This window comes from Cynocephalus volans, chromosome 1 (assembly GCF_027409185.1).
Source record: "Cynocephalus volans isolate mCynVol1 chromosome 1, mCynVol1.pri, whole genome shotgun sequence".
Lineage (NCBI taxonomy): Eukaryota > Metazoa > Chordata > Mammalia > Dermoptera > Cynocephalidae > Cynocephalus > Cynocephalus volans.
This window is the reverse complement of record NC_084460.1, coordinates 211,412,929-211,431,295: the sequence shown is the minus strand read 5'-3', so window position 1 is coordinate 211,431,295 and position 18,367 is coordinate 211,412,929. Positions and strand designations below refer to the sequence as shown.

At 33.9% G+C, this 18,367-nt stretch overlaps 1 protein-coding gene across 1 annotated transcript in view; it reads left to right on the top strand.

Annotated features, from left to right (window-relative positions):
* The window catches only part of LRP1B (LDL receptor related protein 1B), a 1,457,254-nt gene that overhangs the window by 798,450 nt on the left and 640,437 nt on the right, over positions 1 to 18,367 (top strand). Inside the window, exon 21 of the mRNA XM_063085362.1 lies at positions 6,124 to 6,306. Coding sequence (XP_062941432.1) covers positions 6,124 to 6,306 — 183 coding nt within the window. The remainder of the gene's footprint in view (positions 1 to 6,123; positions 6,307 to 18,367) is intronic.

Here is an 18,367-nt window from a genome sequence, read left to right as displayed (position 1 = left end):
TCTCCCAATGTCCTCTCAAGCCCTATAATGATGATTTTTTCCACACAGCAGCCAGTAAAAATGTTTAACAATGTAGATTAAATTATATCACCATCACTCCTCTGTTTCAAAATCTCCAGGAGATAGATACCTATTGAGGTAAGCTTACCACATTTGTAGATAAATTTTTACAAGATCTGGTGCTTGCCTACCTCTCAGATCTCATTTCATTCATCTACCGCCATTCACATCTTTATTTTCTGTAAAAATTAAAGCTATTTGCTGCTTTTGGGTTTTTGCATTTGCTATTCCCTCTGCCTAGTGTGCTGTTTGCCCTAACCTTTTCATTGCTAGCTCTTTCCCATCATTTGAGTCTCATCTCAAATGTTACCTTCTCTAATCACCCTTTTCAATATCTGCCATATACCCAAGTTGCTCCTTATGGAGTCATCAATGACATTCACCATATATTTCCATTTATTCTGTTTTCTGGGCACAATGTTAAGATCATACTTCCTGGGACCTTTGTCGTTAGATGGGACAGCATGATGGGGCCTTAGCCAATATGACTAGGTTTGGTCACTTAATTGTGATCAGAAATGATCTGTGTTCCTTTCAGGCCTAATATGAGACCATCCAGATTCTTCTTTTCTCTCTCATCTGGAAAAAGAAGCATTCAAGGTGGTCACTTATCCATCACTTTGTGTCCTTGAATGTCCATGATACAAATAGCCCACCCACTGATCTACAATGGATATGTAACATGAGCTATAATTTAGTGTTACGTTTTATGATACAGAGATTTTGCACTAGTCAGTTATCACAGCATAACCAGTCCATTATTCTCTGTTAACACTCTCTATAGCATTATCATGATTCATTTCCTTCATAGCACTTATTACTTTGTGGACTAATCTAGTTTATTTCTTGTATAATTATTTATTGAATGTCTACATGCTTCCTTCTCCCCTCATGCAAGTTCTGTGAGAACAATTAAGTTTCTTTCTTGTTCCCCGCTCTATCCAAATGGCTGAAAAAAAAGCCTGACATGTTATTTTATAACATATGTTATTTTATACATATATATATAAATATATACACATACACACACACATATGTTAAAAAAAAATAAAAGAATCATTTAGGTCACTATTCTCATTTTAAAAGATGATGAAACTAGTTTTGTGGCTCTTTGCCACTAACTACACGTATGATCATGGGTACCATTACTCAAATTTTCTGATTCTTTGGATTTTTTTCTTTTTTCCTAGTTGGTAACCCATTGAAGAAACAAGCGCAAGAAGTCTAGATTGCCTCATGCAACTTGGAGTTTATTGATCTTTTTGAAAAAGACCAAATTTTACCATAATCTTATAACAGAATAAAATAAATGTTAAATTTTATTAGAAAAAAATAGATTGATTGAATAACAGTAATTTAAATATAAACAATAAATGAGTTTCTAGATGTTTCTTGATTGTTATATGAGCTAATTATATGTTCATTCTTGAGCCTCTACCTGAGAAAAGCCTTCCAAGAAGTTAGTAATGGTATACTGATAAAGAGAGCAGGCTGTAAAGTTTAATTATATGAGTTCAATTCTCATGTCTTATACTTATTAGCTCTATTACTACAGAAAAATTGACTAATAGTTTATGTTTCTGTTAAATAGGATGCTCTCAATATGTATTTTATCTATTTGTTTTTAATCAAAATCAAAAGGAGCAAATGGGTGAGCCTTTTTCCAATGGGTTTTAATCCAATCCAATGTAATTAATGTGAAGCACGAGCAAAATGGAATGTTATATTAGCTACCATATCCATGCAAGGTACACAGAATTAGAGATAAAGAAACACAAAGGGGGCCGAGCCCGTGGCGCACTCGGTAGAGTGCGGCGCTGGGAGCGCGGCGACGCTCCCGCTGCGGGTTCGGATCCTATATAGGAATGACTGGTGCACTCACTGGCTGAGTGCCGGTCATGAAAAACGACAAAAAAAAAAAAAAAAAGAAAGAAACACAAAGGGAAAAGTGAGGTCTTGGCATTACTCTTGAAGTCCACCTTGAGAGTCAAGGGAAGCTCATTGGAAAATAACACAAAGCATCACATACCATTTCTGAGATTTTGTAAATCTCTTAAAGCTTATCCATGAAGTCCCTGAATCTACAGACCTGAGAATAAGAGACCAATTCTAGATAGTTCATTTAAATAAATGTAGGTCTTCAAGAAAGTTATGGACATTAATAGGTGAAGTGTAGACAGGAATGCAATCCAGGTTGGGGAGAATAATAACCAAGACCAGGAGTTACACATTAGTGACACATGTGTGAGCATTATAAAGGGAATTGTTTCCCCATTTATGTTTGGATATTTATAATGGTATATTGTAAGAGGTTACTTCAAAAAATTTGTGGAAAAATATAATTAAATGGTAATATAAATCTTTCCATGAACTTTTGGAGGACCCCTCATATTTCCTGTTAAAGACTCATTTTTAAGTTATTGTAATCTGATTGTTTGTGGTTAATAGATGTTATACTATCCCACAGAGATTTAGACATGGGTAGCTAAAGAAGAAGAAAAGAAAATCCCCAGGAAAATATAACATTTGTATTTAAATTTAAGGTAAATGTTTATTTAGAATAAAAACTAGATAAACCAAACAATACCAAGCAAAGCAAAAAAAAAGAAAGAAAATGCAAATGGAATAAAAATAAATCTTAGACAACAGCAGGGTGATCTGTTCCTTCAGAGATTCTGCTTTGGTCTTTGTATATTTGTGATAACAACTTGTTCTTAGCTGTAAATAACTGAACTGAAAGACTAAGGTTCTAGATGTAAAGTTGCCATAGTGCCAGATCTGCTGTAGGTTAACCTGTGTTCCCTTGAGTAAATACTTTAAATTTCTGCTCTCTAATTTTAAAATTTGCAGAATTATAATGTTGAACTTATCAAGTTTTTCTATGTCTATAAGACCAGGACCCTATTTGAAAATATCATGTGTGCCTGATTGCTAACAGCTACAAACTGCATTATTTCCCATGAGGCTCTTCAAAATTTGTTGGGTTTCAAGGGCAGCCAACCTCTACTCATGTCTTCTTTTACTTTCTGGAGAAGCATGTCCTTGCTAGAATCTGAAGAAACCCCTTCTCCAGAAGCAGCAATTGAACTTTTGCAAATCTCTTTCCTACTCAGGTTAATCTATCTGGATTTCTGAGTTTAAACAATTTTCTTTATGAGAAATTTTTCATTATGTCATTGAGTTAATGGTTAAGGAACATGACCTGAAAGTACTAGACCTTTAATTTTATTGAAGTTAATAAACTATTTCCTAAATTAGGTAAAATGAAATGTAAAATATGTTATTTCTTTTTAAAACTTCCTTGCGTGTCACTCTTCTGTTGAAGAGTGGCCCTCTGATCAGTTCCATAAATAATCTAGACTATACCCTTGACAGATTAAATGTTGTAAGAGGAAGGACTTTACAAAGGCAGAATAAGGAACAGTAACGTAAATTAATCTGAGGGTGAGAATGGTCCAAAGAAATTTGTATCATAAAAAATGGTCCATAAATTTTGTTCCAAGTTTTAAGCAATTGCAAAAAAGAAAACATGATTAGTTTCAAGAATATTCAAAAATATTTATGAAAAGGATTCATAAAGAAGAAAAATTAACTTGCATAGGAAAGTAGAATTCGTATTAACATCGAGGCAGGAGTGAAATGAATTTTTTCTTACAGCTTCTCAGAAGTAGAGTTCAAAAACAAAACATACAGCAGTTACCTCAAATCCACTCCCACATCAATAAGTAAAAAAATATAGTATGGAAAAAACAATAGAAATGAGTATAAGGTCTCTCCTTTATATCAGGGAGCTGCTAATTTAATTCAGTTTGGACCCATGTAAAGCAGGTACAGTTAGTACCCCACACAGATGCCAGCCTGACACTCTTTCCACTTTTCAAGGTACTGAAGAATCTAGATTTTTATAGGAAATTTGTAGTATTTTTAAAAGGCCAATACTGTGCTTGCCAAATTAAACGTACTGAGGAACAAATTCAATATATGAGCTGCCAGGCTTCAACTCTTATTTAGAAAATGTAGAAAAATCAATAGATTACACTTTTCATTCTTTATTAAATATTTGGATTCACTGACTGACAATTACCTGAAAGACAACTTTTTTGTGTTATTGATTGAGCTCATACTATAGGTTGCACAATTTAGTTGAGCCAAGGTTCATTTTGTTTGTTATCAAGGAAGGATAAGTAGCAAGAAAAAGAACCAAAGGCCTTTCCATGGGGTTGGCTTCTTCATCAAAGAACTATCTACATAGCTGATGGGCCTTGGAAGTCCATTTTATTTGTCTCCTTTCTGCTTCCTGAATACTGAAATCACATAGGATTTTCAAGTTACATCCAAGGTTTAAAGATTTCACAATAACTTATTTATAAAACCAGTCCCACTAATTCTTTACCACCATAGTAGTTAAGCCATACTTCTATACAGAATGATTTGGATCACCAAGAAAATAGAAAAAAAGAAAGGCTTTTATTGGTAGGGGCTTCAAAGTGATCAAAACTCAATGTTTTCTCTGTAAATTGAGTATAGGATTACTGCATGTGTTCTTAGCAGTGATTACTTCTGAAAATTAGTCCTACAGTTATTCTGTGAATTGGAACTCCTGTTTTCTACCAGCAGAACTTCTTTACCTTTGTTTCACTAGGGACATTTTTTCTTGATTATTTATTATTTCTGCTTTACTGCTCCAGGAATACTTGGGAAGTAAAGTCAAGTCCATCTTGTACATCTTTGTGTCACCAGACAAATTATAATCATTGAAAGCCTTGAAATAAAGATAAAACTTAGTCAAGAACTCAACTTTAAATTAATATAAGTAATATCACCTAAATTAAAGAAAATAACAACACTTTGTAGTTAAAATAATAACTTATGGATATATAATTTAATCCATGCAACAACCCTGTAGACTCTCTACTTTTCAGTTGAACAAATAGAGATCTCAGAAAATTAAACCACTGCTTTGGTGATATCATTGTTATTATTAGCTTTAACTTTAAGTGAATCTAATCTTAACTCGTAACCATAAATCTCTACCAAACCAGCATGCTAGTTAATGGGTAACTCACATGAACCTGCTTCATCTTTATCATAATTTATAGATTAATTGCTGGGTATAGCTACACATGGTACACAATAAATTTGTTACGTTAAAACTTTGGTTTAGAAAAATATATACTAAACTTTTCATTTTATAATAGAATTTGAAGATACTGTTAAAATGGTATCTCATGTTACTATATATTAATAAAAATTTTAATAAACTTCTGATTATAGTTATATTATTCAATTGTTATGGTGTAAAACATCTATATCCCAACATTCATATTTCCTTACTTATGCATACTGAAGAGTTTAGCCTATATTTTTAGTCATGAGATTTTGGGCAATGGTGTTGTCTGAACATTGTCTAAATTATTAACTGATAAATTGAATTTGAATGCATAGTGCCTCATTTAATTTTTATGTATAGGTGTCTGTTATGATTCTAAAGTTGAAATCTTACATCCTGAAAAGTTTGTATTTATTACCTGGGGTTTTTGTTTGTTTGTTTGTTTTTCAAATTTGGGGATGTTATTCTTCAAAGATTAAATTAATCAGAAAGTACTAATTATTTTTCTCGTTATTTACCTCTTAATAATTAGAAGAAAATTACCTAGAGAAATGTTAAAAAAAAAAAGTCAACCAAAATCTTATCATTATGAGTAGAATGTGAGACCTTGTTTGTGTACTTTAGAGAAAATCCCTTCAAATATCTCATTCTTGAAACACTAATTAAAACCACCACAAGATATCCACACAGTGTCTTACTTGCCCTTTGCAGAGTATGTAGCGCTTTCAAGAATTCTGCAGCAGGCAATAAATATCATTTTCTCTAGTGATTAATGTTTTTAAAAATACTAGAGAATATTACAGCTTTAACATCTAAAATGAAAATATATTCTCTCTAGCATCATAATACTGCCGGAAGAAAGAAAAAATGTGAAAAAAATTATCATCAAATAAAATCATAATTTCTCTCCTGTCTTTCCTCCTCTGTCTCTCTCTCCCTCATTTCAAATTAAGAGATTCTTTCTCCTGCTGGTTGTGATGGGAATGAATTTCAGTGCCACCCTGATGGAAATTGCATTCCTGATCTGTGGCGCTGTGATGGGGAAAAAGATTGTGAAGATGGTAGTGATGAAAAGGGCTGCAATGGTACCATACGACTGTGTGATCACAAAACCAAGTTTTCCTGCCGGACTACAGGTAAGCAGAATATTGATTTTAGCTTCTGTTCTGGCTTCCTGGATATGGAAGCCTTTTGGCCCATACTCAATCTATATCTCACCTTTGTAAAAAGTATTCTTATATTTTTAGTAGGTTTATTTTTATTCGGTATGTAACAATAATAATAGCTTGCATTTACTGAGAACTATCTATGGGTCTGGCACAGTTCTATGTATTTTTTCTGCATGAACTCATGAGGCAAAGAGAAGGTTTAACTTGCTCAAGCCCATAGAACCAGCATGGCACAACTGTGATTTTAAACCAGGCAACCTGGATTCAGAGTCTAAAAATTCAGAGTCAAGAAAAGAGAAAAATCTGCTAAACCCACAGGCAGCGATCCTTTTTCTATAGATAAAAAACTTCAACCTAAAATTAAAATTATGACTAGAAAGACAGAATTATGTAAATGTATTTTCAACTAGTTTTCTAAATTTTATTGTACTATTGCTTGCTTCCATTATGATGAAGGTGCTGGCTGTCAGTCAAACCTTTGAATTATTTTGAGAGCCACTGACACCATTTTTTTTTTTTTTTTTAGTGAAGATATTCTATTATCATGACCTTTTCATTTTGTTTTCCTACATGTTTTGTTTTGCCAAGTATACTGGTTTCCATCTGACATGATGAACTAATTTATGTATTTCCCTTTCTATACCAGATGATGAGTTGAAGTTTAGAGAAAAATAGATTACAATGAACTATTGTGGTATAATTTGTGAAATGGTTGGTATCATCATTTGAATAATCCATGGAAAGAATTTTCTTTATATTTTAGTATATATTATTGAATCATCTCTGGAATTTCTCTTTAATGTGAAAGTGTTTATTAATTGCTTAATCATGAGCTCTTAGTGATTCCTTTTGCTCCTTATTAAGTATTCCAACCAAAAGGTAGAAATGAAAAGCTGTCATAGCTGTGAGTAAGCAAACACTCTGAAAAACCACAAGGCTGATATATATTTAAAGATATAAAGGCATTGTTTCTTCTCTTAAACACACATCTTGGTTACAATTAAGCATTCAATAAGAAATAAATAAATAAATGTAACCACAGAGCTCAACTACTGGTCCCAACAGGAAGTTCCCCCACTTTAGAAGTAAGCAAAGGACCAAAAAATTAGTTCAGGCTCAGACACACCTGCAGGGCCTTGTGTCTGCCCAGGGATGTGCAACATGGAGCTGGGGACCAGACCCCCTCCCCTCAATCAGGCACACTGTGCCAGTGCCTTGGGGCCTACCTGGGGACCCTAGGCATGGAGAAGGGGACTGGACTTCCCTCCCACAATCAGGCACACTGTGCCGGTGCCCCAGGGCCTGCCTGGGGACCCAAGGGATGGAGCCGGGTACTGGAATCCCCCCACAACCAGGCACACTGCCAGCGCCAAGGAGTATGCCAAAAACATCACTTCCATGTGGATGGCCCACCACAGCCACCACAATAGCCATGGCTGCCGCAAAAGTGGCTAGATGCCACAATCACCATGCAGATGGTCTTCCAGCCACTGTAGTGCATTGACACAAGGAGAGTCACCAGCAGAGATAAAGAAAAGAGGATGTCTCTCTCCACAAAGCCTCTTTCAGAGTGACAGAAGAAGCATCTGCTCTACGATAATATTGGGGGACCTGATCACACCTCTCAGCATTGGACAGATCATCTAGACAACAAATCAACAGAGTAACCATTACTCTTTCAGAAGGAGAGAAGAAATCTAGGGTAATTAGTGAGGGGAAGGGGAAGAGAGAGGGGGATGGGATGAGATTGGACAAGGGGCAATAAAGGATAAGTATGATTTGTAACAATATATATGCTAGTAATATTGATTTGACCAACATATCTCAACGTTGAACCCCCAAAATATGTATAATCAATTTTGATTCAATAAAACTTAATAAATAAATAAATAACAATTTAAAAAGAAATAAATGTAAGATAACAGAAGTATGGATAAGTAAACACTCCTGAGGCCCATTTCTACAAGGAAGTTGTATTCTCAAAATGGTTATTTTTCCAACAATATTTTTTACAACTACGTAAATTCTCTTATGTGATTCTCTTCAATTGTTACATGAAGAGACTTCATTTTGGGGTTACTTGTTAGAAACATGATTTTAAGTTTAGAAATTATTTTTTTGGAACCTAATATATTAATTGAAAAATCAATAGATGAATAACTGTTAAGTGAATGAATTATTGACGGCATAAACAAGTTTTTATTTAGTAGACTAATTCCAATGCCAAAGAGCCAATTAGTTAACTCAGATTAACAAAATTCAAAGCATATGTCATGCACATTTTCCCTCATATGACTTTTGGTATTTGTCTGGGTTAATGTTGGAATACAGCAGCTAGAAGTCTTTAACATGTATATCATTGAGAAACCAGCAAAGCAGCTATGTTAAAATAAAATATAAACTGCAATGGAAAATCCTGGGTTTAAACTAATTGGATATGCTATTAAAATTTAGTAAATTTAGGCGTTGAACATAAAACCAGGCTGCAGTTTCTCTATTAAGAAAGAAATTGTAAAGAGCTTCGTAGCAATGTAAGCTCTAAAAGCTATATGCTGGTAAAAACTGGTTTAAACTTTCTAAAGATAAAAAAAAAAATGCAGAAAAAACATATAAATAATAAATAACAGGATTAAGAAAAGTTAGTAGAAAATTCCATGTGCTTGTGATTTATCTTATAGTGTTTATTGACATTTTGCTATAAATTCTTATGAAACAGCTTCCTCTGAATATGGCTCAACTTAAAAATAAATCTCAAGTATGATGAGGATGGCTGGCTATCTTTGGAGAACTGTATTCTGAGAGACACTTTTATGTGTGTTGACTTGGAATTTGGATTACCTCTCCAATAATGTCATTAGTAACATATCAGGTATTTGTATCAAATAGTCTTTATGCAAACCAAAATTTAATGTAAAAAAGCAGAACAGTGATGAAAACTTATGTTGCACTTTAAAAGGGAAATGTGAAAGGTAATAATTTAACCATCTAACTGCTTCTAATTTAATCTGTGGTTTAGATATAGTAAACCACACTATATCAAACTTTAGAAGAGTCATGATGCATAATTACATGTTCATAGCTATGATAGACTTTTATGAACCTTGCAGGCATTGAAATAAACCAAAAACATAAGCATTGGATTAAAATATTGTATACATCTATAATCCTTTTGCTATTTTTTTCATCTTCTATAATTAAATTCTCAGTTTTACAAGCTAGAAGACCTTTAAACTACCCAAAATACTCAACCCAGAGTTCATGTTTATTTTCAAAGATTTCTTAAATGCTAGCTTGAACATTTAAAAGTTTCCAGGGTAATCAATTTACATGTCGCGGTGAAATGGCTTTTATTTTATACATAAATTGTCATCTCTACTAATGTTTAAATGTAGTGTTAATATGTCTTTTGGTCCCATAAAGAATATAATGAGAGCTAAATTAAATTAAAATACAATATAACCCTTATCATTTTAGAGCTCCTAATCTCAAAGGTCCTATCTTTGATGAAGAACTGCACTCTGCCCCGTCTTGTTTCTCACACCTCAGACCAACAAACAGCAGTTATATCATAGTTGGGGAATCAAGAGAAAAAATTTCAAGTCCACCCCTCGTGGAATAGAAACTGAGAAATGCCATTCTTCGTGTGGAAAAATAAAAGTTTCACGTTACACAGTGATAGTAAGGTTATGGGGAAAATAGGCTCTCCAGCTTTTTTTAGGAATGCAAATTTCATCCTTACTTATCACTTCTAGAAATTTGTATAAAGAAGAGCAGGAATGCATAAAGTTATATATGTACAAAGATATTTAATGCAGCATTTTGTTTCTAATAGCAAAAAAATAGAAACAATGTATTGCCTATCCGTAGGGAAAATACCTGATAATTACAGTGCATTCCGACAATGAACTACTTCATGTCATTATGAAGAAATAAAAAAGGAATTCATTTGAAGTTGAGACTGTAAGTTTACACTTTGTACTCTCTCTCCCTGCTGCTAAAAACATATAGAAGTGAATATAAAATATAACAAGGGAAAGCAAAGGAGACATTGCCTTAATAACAAACAAAATATATCTCTGATGAACAAAAATAAAGTAGAATATCAAAGCTGAAGCTGGGTGCCTGGTTGGGTGAGGTATGGAGGCTAGCAGGAAAGAACAGGAGCTCAGATTTTAGGGTTATGGGAAATAAAGCTGTCCCACGTGAAGCTGGAGACTGGAGCCAGGCTCACTGCTTGAAACCAGACACATGAATGTAATTCCACTGACTTTTGAAAGGAGAATAAACTATATACATATACTGCTGCTAGTAGTTGCTTTGCAGTGGTTACTTAAGTGAAGTCATATGCCTAAAAATATGGAAGGACACAGGTATGGCAATCGAGCCAAGCTTCTGACTGGCTTAGAGATTGAATTGTATAAAAATCCAGTATCATTTTGGGATGAAATCCCACAAAAAACAAATACATATAAGACCTATTTCTGGATCAACAGTTCTGGAAAACATAGGGTGGGCTGAAGTGAAAGCAGCAACACCTGTAGATAGGGATGAGTAAACACATAAAGCCACAGAGAAAAAATGAAAATTCCAATCCAAGGTGAGATTGCAAACCAGAATTCTAAAATGCATAAAGAAAATTATCTCTAAGAAAATCAGTCATCAAAAGTATTACAAAATGATTTACTTACTGTTAAATGAAAATGAGACATGCCTTAAAAAAAAAGAGTTTAGGGCCGAACCCGTGGCACACTCGGGAGAGTGCGGCACTGGGAGAGCAGCAACGCTCCCGCCGCGGGTTCGGATCCTATATAGGAATGGCGGGTGCACTCACTGGCTGAGTACCAGTCACAGAAAAGACAAAAAAAAAAAAAAAAAAAAAAAAAAGTTTAAAATATGTATATTGAGATCCTCAGAGACGAAAAAAGAAAAGACCATCTCTAAAACAAATAAGAATACTTGTATATATATATGACAGGCAGAATAATTGCAATAGGAAGAAGTAGAGAATGAGACTGTCTTAGTCAGTTCAGGCTACTGTAACAAATTACCATAAACTGGATGGCTTAAACAACAAATATTTATTTCTCACAGTTCTAGAAGCTGGAAGGTCCAATACCAAGGTGCCAGCAGATCCTGTGCCTGGTTTTAGTCACACTTCCTGGTTTGCAGATGGCAGTCTTCCCATTGTATGAGAGTTTTACCCTCATGACCTAATTACCTCCCAAAGGCCCCACCTTAGGATTTCAACATGAATTCTGTGGGGACACAAACTTTCAGTTCGTAACACCCAGAATAAGAAAAATACAATTCAAAATCATAGTGGGATTACATTTTTTTCAATATCACTTGGGTGATTATTATTAACAAGCCCAATAATATCCCTGTTGGTGAGAATAAAGTAGACACTTTGATTTCACTGGATATTGATAAACCTCTATGGAAAGCCATTTGTCAATATATATCAATGTTTAAAATATGTGTACTATTTCACCTACAGTTCCACCTCTAAGAATTTATCATATAGATATACTTATGCATTTGAGGAGTGAGATATAAAAAGATATTTATTAAAATTTTTTAAGGATTTGAGTATGTTTTAATAAGCTTAAGCCAATATGTATATGGAGACTCTCACATGCATGTCAAACTCACACACAAAAAATTTCAAATTTGACTGTGTGTTATATTCCAAAAAAAATCTAATACTTTTCAAATAATTCATAATTTACAGGAAGCATTCTCTATATGCAAAACTCAAATTAGAAACTAGCATCACAAAGTTTAAAAAATGCATTCAGAAACTAAAATCACACTTCAAAATAATGAGTTGATAAATCATAATGCATCTATTTAATTATTTAGAACAGAATGAAATGGGATGTACTGCACATCAAAATTTCTGTAAAAATATATTTTTAAAAAATTAGACTTTACTTTTTAAAGCAGTTTTTAGGTTCTCAGCGAAACTGAGCAGAAAGTACAGGGAGATCCCACATATTACTTGCTACCTCCACATGCACAGCTTCACTCTGCAGCAGCGTAGTACAATTGTTAACAATCAATGAACGTACTCTGGCACGTCATTATCACCCAAAGTCCTTAGTTCACATCATATTTGTTCTTGTTGTACATTGTATAGACTTTGACAAATATATAATGCTGTATATCCACCTATAATAGAGAAGAGGGTGGCTAGGGAAAAAAGGTGTCATACCTTTACAGAGTCCTTTTTGATTGACTACCTTTCCAAAAGTTGTGATAGATTGGTGCTGACCCATATATTTCCACTCTAGATTCCACTGGAATAAGCAACATACATTTTCAAATTAGGTCCCAGAGCAGGGTTAAGAGTTATGGATGAAGTGGTCTTTAGTGAAAGGATGTAACAAAACTTACTGCCACACAAAGGATTTAACTGACAGTGGCGTCATGCTCTGTTCTGATGTGCTGTTTAGAGAAAATCCACTGCGGGCTTCTGTGAGTGGCAAAGTTATTCTTGCCTATGTTTGGGTTGTTTTGTTTCCTTCCCTGTTGTATCAATAAACGCAAAGTGAAATGGTGAAATTAATCATTGTTAGAAATCAATCTGGATAATTAGAACAACAACAACAACAAAATCTTACAATGGAATAGTGATTTTGTTAGAATTATATGATGGGTTTTATTTGAAGGATTTCTAAACACAGCACGTTTTTTTCTTTCTATAAGTGACCCTACGGGATACTTCTGTTTCTTTCTGCCAAAAGCAGTGTTGTGACCTTCCCGTTGTCTATGTTCCATAAAGCTAATAAAACACTTTGCACATTTCTTCTTATGAGCCTTATATATTTCTCTTTGATTCCCTCCCAGTGGCAGTTTTCAACTTTCTGCTGTATGCTTACTCTTATCTCCCTTCAACCCTGTTTCTAAAGTAGAATACCCCCTCCCTTTTGCCTAGAAGGTCTCTTCTTTAGATACTGGTCCTGTGACCTCCTGTTATTAGTCTACTTCTGTTGCTTTTAATAGAATGCCTGAAACTGGGTAATTTATAAAGAAATGAAATTTATTTCTTACAGTGTCAGAGGTTGAGAAATCCAAAGATCATGGAATACATCAGGTAAGGGCTTTCTTCTGGGTGATGATTCTCTACAGTGATTCAGAGTACCACATGGTGAGAGAATGGCATGATCAAGAAGAAGCTAATCTTCTCACTTGCCCTTCTTATCAAGCCATCAGAACCATGTCCATTACTCCATGAATGGATCAATCCATTTACAAGGGCACAGTCCTCACAATCTAATCACTTCCAAAAGGTCTCACCTTTTAAATACCATAATTAGACTTCCCACTCTCTTAGCACTGTCACAATGGGGGTCAAGCTTCAATGGGTTTTGGGGAGATATTCAATCCACAGCACCTCCTAATCCCTGTGGGACATTAGTTACTTTTCTTGTTTTTGCCATCAATTTCTTTCTCCAAACTAATTTTTCTTCCTCTCCCTAAATATATCCAGTCCAATAATCTGGAAAACATATTTTTGATTTTATTACTTCTTCCTTGTCTTCCTCCTTCCCTTCATTAACTCACTTTATGTGATGTATCTAGATGTCTTATGTCTCATGTCTTATGTCTTCACCCATTGCAATATAACATCCAATCCCTATCCTTGATGGAAATTGCTGTTTCAGTGGTCACCAGAAATGATTTCTCAATTCATACTCTTCTGTGTCTTGAGTCTTATCCTGTCAGCCAGTAACTGCATGAGTTCAAATAATTACCAAACTTCTCTACATTTCAATTTCCTGATCTGTACAACAGAGACGATAATAATAGTAACTAACAGAATGTACAAAGAGTACCTAGAACACAGTACAAGGCTTAATGAATGATGCTATCAACTATTAATATTGCACTCAACTTCTTTTTCTGCAGCACTTGACTCTGCTGCATATCATCTCCTTGAAACCTTCTCTTCTTATGAATTCTCATATTGAATTGTCCTCTTTTTCCACTTAGCATTTAGACTTTTCTTTTTATTTCACTTTCCCTTGTCCTTTTTTCTCTGCATATTCTTAAAATTTAGTTTAAAAATATTTGTTGTGGGGCTGTCTGGTTAGCTGATTTGGGAAGAGTGTGATGCTGGTAACACCAAAGTCAAGAGTTCAGATCTCCTTACCAACAAATCGCAAAAAAAAAAAAAAAAAAAAAAAAAAAAAAAAAAAAAAATGAACACATAATATGTGTCAGGCATTGCATAGATTTTTATTTTATTTTTTCTTGCTCATTCTCATCTCTCTGAAAGGTCTCCATAACAATCTCTTCTGTCCCCAAAGTTTCAAACATCGCCTCCAGTTAAAGACCTCCTAAATTTCTACCACTGAAATTTACCTTATGCTTCAAACTTATTTTTTCCAGTGCTATTCTGAATATTCCATTTTTTCTCTGTAGTTAGAAATTCTTCATTTTTCTATTTCTGTTAGAAGCATCTTCAGTCCTCTAAACACTGAGATTTAAAGCAGAAAGCACCTTTTGACACTAATTTGTCATCATTTTCCAAGTCCTAGTCCCACTAATGCTACCTCTACAAATGTCTCCAACATCACTCATTCCATTCTTTCTACTCACATATCATAGCCTAAGGTTAAGCTTGCATTATCTCTCACTCAGATCATTATGTGGCCCACTATGTTTTTCCCTGATAATCATTAGCTTCAATTCATTCTATACACAGCTTTGGGTTCCTCCTGCTTCTCAAACTGTGACCTGAGCACATCCTTTTTCCAATCTTTCAGTCTTTTAGGATTGTCTGAATCTTATAGATAATCCCCATTGCTAACTTAAGACAGCCATTGTCTATAAGATTAAGAGACACTTCTTGAATAAATTAGCAATCAACGTTTTATGATCTGTGGACCCAAACTTCTTCATTATTGCTTTTTTGAGCAGGTCCCACCCTTTCCTGCCTTTAATATTGCCTCTTATATTCAGCAAATATGGCTAAAACTGTATATGTTCAAAATTACCGCTGAAAATCATCCGTAAAACTCATTCTACATAGTTCTATGTATATAGTTTGATGGTAATTTGTGCACGTAACTATATTATTAAGACAATAATGTTTATCATAAAATAAAGAGAATATATACAAAATAGAATTTTAAAGTGAACCAAGACCAAATTAAGGAAAAACTGACTCACTTTCACTATCTATGCCCTGGAACATTCCCCTTGAGTAGAAGGAGTAATCATCATGTTATTAAATTATCACTTCTCTCACTTTTTCTGTTTTACTTGCTGTATTAGTCCACTTTCTGTTGCTTATAACGGAATACCTGAAACTGGGTAATTTATAAAGAAATAAAATTTACTTTTTACATATTCAGAGGCTGGGAAGTCCAAGGTCCAGGGAACATATCTGGTGAAGGCCTTCTTCTTGGTGGTGACTCTCTACAGCAATTCAGGTTATCACATGGTGAGAACAGGAAGAGCAAGAGAGAGCTAACCTCACTGGCCCTCTTTATAAAGCCATCAGAACCATGTGCATTTCTATATGAATGGATCAATCCATTCATGAAGACACAGTCCTCACAATCTAATCACCTCTTAAAGACCACACCTTTCAAACACCTTAATCAGATTTCCCATTCTCTTAGCACTGTTGCAATGGGGATCAAGCTTCAATGAGTTTGAGAGTATAGTCAATCCACAGCACTTGTGGATTTTGTTTTGCAGAGATTATGTATTTAAATGTTAAGCCTGTATTTGTAAGGCAGATGTCTACATGAAATGTTTTTACCCTTGTGCCCATATGTAAAATTCTCCACCAAACTTCAAATCCCTTCCAAAGAATGTCTTAGTAAAGCTTGTTCTCATTCTTCCACATAAGCATATATTCCAACTCCTTGAAATTCATTAGTACTATGTTTAATATTAGAACATTTGTCATTACCAGACTTATTGCTCCAAAAGGTTTAATATTAGAACATTTGTCATTATCAGACTTATTGCTGAATTGAATGGAAGCCAAACCATGTTAGAAAAATAAATGTGTATGTGGTATTAAAGGTTAGTCATGTAAAAATTGAAAGAAAGTTTGCAGTTCAGAGACCAGTATTCAGAAAGCATTATAAATATATTATTGAGTAAATCTATTTGGATTTTCTTAAAGATTCAGTTCTCTCTATGCCCATATTCTTAATGTTAACTGCCAGTCATATCCCAGAACAGAAATTATCCTATTATAGCATGTATTGTCTTTTATTAAAGGCAAGTCAAGCAACTTCCAAAAAGATGTCTATTTTTAAAAAACATTAAAAAAGAGAAATTCTAGAAGAGATCATATAAATTTATTTGGGGAAACTAGCATATTTTCCAGAGATTTATAAAAACTCAATTTTTCTATGGCTGTTGACTTTTTAGTGGTGTTTAACCTAAATAGTATATCTCAGGGCAACACAAATCAAAGCAGTCCTTATAATTTCTAGTGTGTGTGTGTGTGATTGTACTGGCTGTCATTGTACCAGCGTGCTGCTTTTTGTTATTTCTGTTTTGTGGTTTTGTTGTTGTGTATTAGCCCCCCTCTTATTTTCTTTGCTCAAAGGGCAAAACTACAATTATCATAATAGAGTTTTACACACATAGTTTCAAGTTGAAAACATCATTATTAATAAATCATAAAGTATTATGTAGAACTCAACTTGAAAATAATCTAATATTATTTTCAACATACTCTAAGGAAGACTTAGTAAACATAAAGTGATTTATCTGGTTATTTAAATTGAATTGTGCCACATATAAAACTTTATTTTTTAAAGATTTTTTGTTATTTATGTATTGAATATAATTTCTGTAACACATTTGAATATCATTAATCTGTAATTATTTTAATAAGACCAATTTGAACTAAGGCTCTAGGTTTTAATACATAAAAGAGGAAGCTTACACACACACACACACACACACAAAAAAAAAAAAAACTGGGGGGGGGAGAAGATATAACAACCACAATTTTTTGAGGTTGATACGACAAGCAAACAGAGAGGACATTGTTGGGGGGAGGGGGGAGGGAGAAGGGAGGGAGGTTTTGGTGATGGGGAGCAATATCAGCCACAATGTATATCGACAAAATAAAATTAAAAAAAAAAAAAAAAGGAAAATACAGAAAGTGTATAAAAGAAAAATAAAATAAAATAAAATAAAATAAAATAAAAGAGGAAGCTTAGACAGGTAATCTATAATATTAGTTCATTCAAGGGCTGGCTGGTTAACTCAGTTGGTTAGAGCACAGCTTTGTAACACCAAGGTCAAGGGTTCAGATTCCTATACTGGCCAGCCACCAAAAACAAAACAAAAAGTTAGTTCATTCAAGATTTTATGTCCAATGAATCTGGGTATGAATTTGTCTTGATAAGAATCAAGTAAAAATCAACATCCTCTAAGCGTATTTACTAAAGTCATTTGCTTTGGGGTTTTAGCCAATTAATGGTCATGAGTTAGAAATTTAATTAAACTTATCATACCTGGTCACCCTCTTATCTACATTTTGCTAAGAATTAAAAACAAATAAGAATGGGAGAAGCAATTAAGCTTCAAACATCCCTTGCAAAATCAGTGGGACAAGGGGGCTATTTAAACTTGTAAATTTTATCCAAGCTATGTATTCATATTTATTCATATCATGGTGACATAATCTGCCTTAAAGTTTGAGTCATCTGAATATGGTTTTTTTTGTTTGTTTGTTTTTCTTTTTTTTTTTACCTTTTCCAGGTGGCATTTAAGTCAGGGATGACTTAAATCCTTTGCTAATAGCTTTACTGTTGTTCTGAATTTAAAAGATTATAGTGATGTATGGATAAGTTTGTTGAAACAATTCTAAAGTCATTCTGGAGTCAATAGTTAGGAATGTCATGATGGATTAGTGACGTCTGGGGAAAAAAGGAAGTTGCATTTTGATTAAACAAACTAAAAATGAAAATTATTATATCGTTTTTGAACTCTCCGTTCATTTTATTATACTTGCAGATGACCCCATAAATTTAATACTTAACTA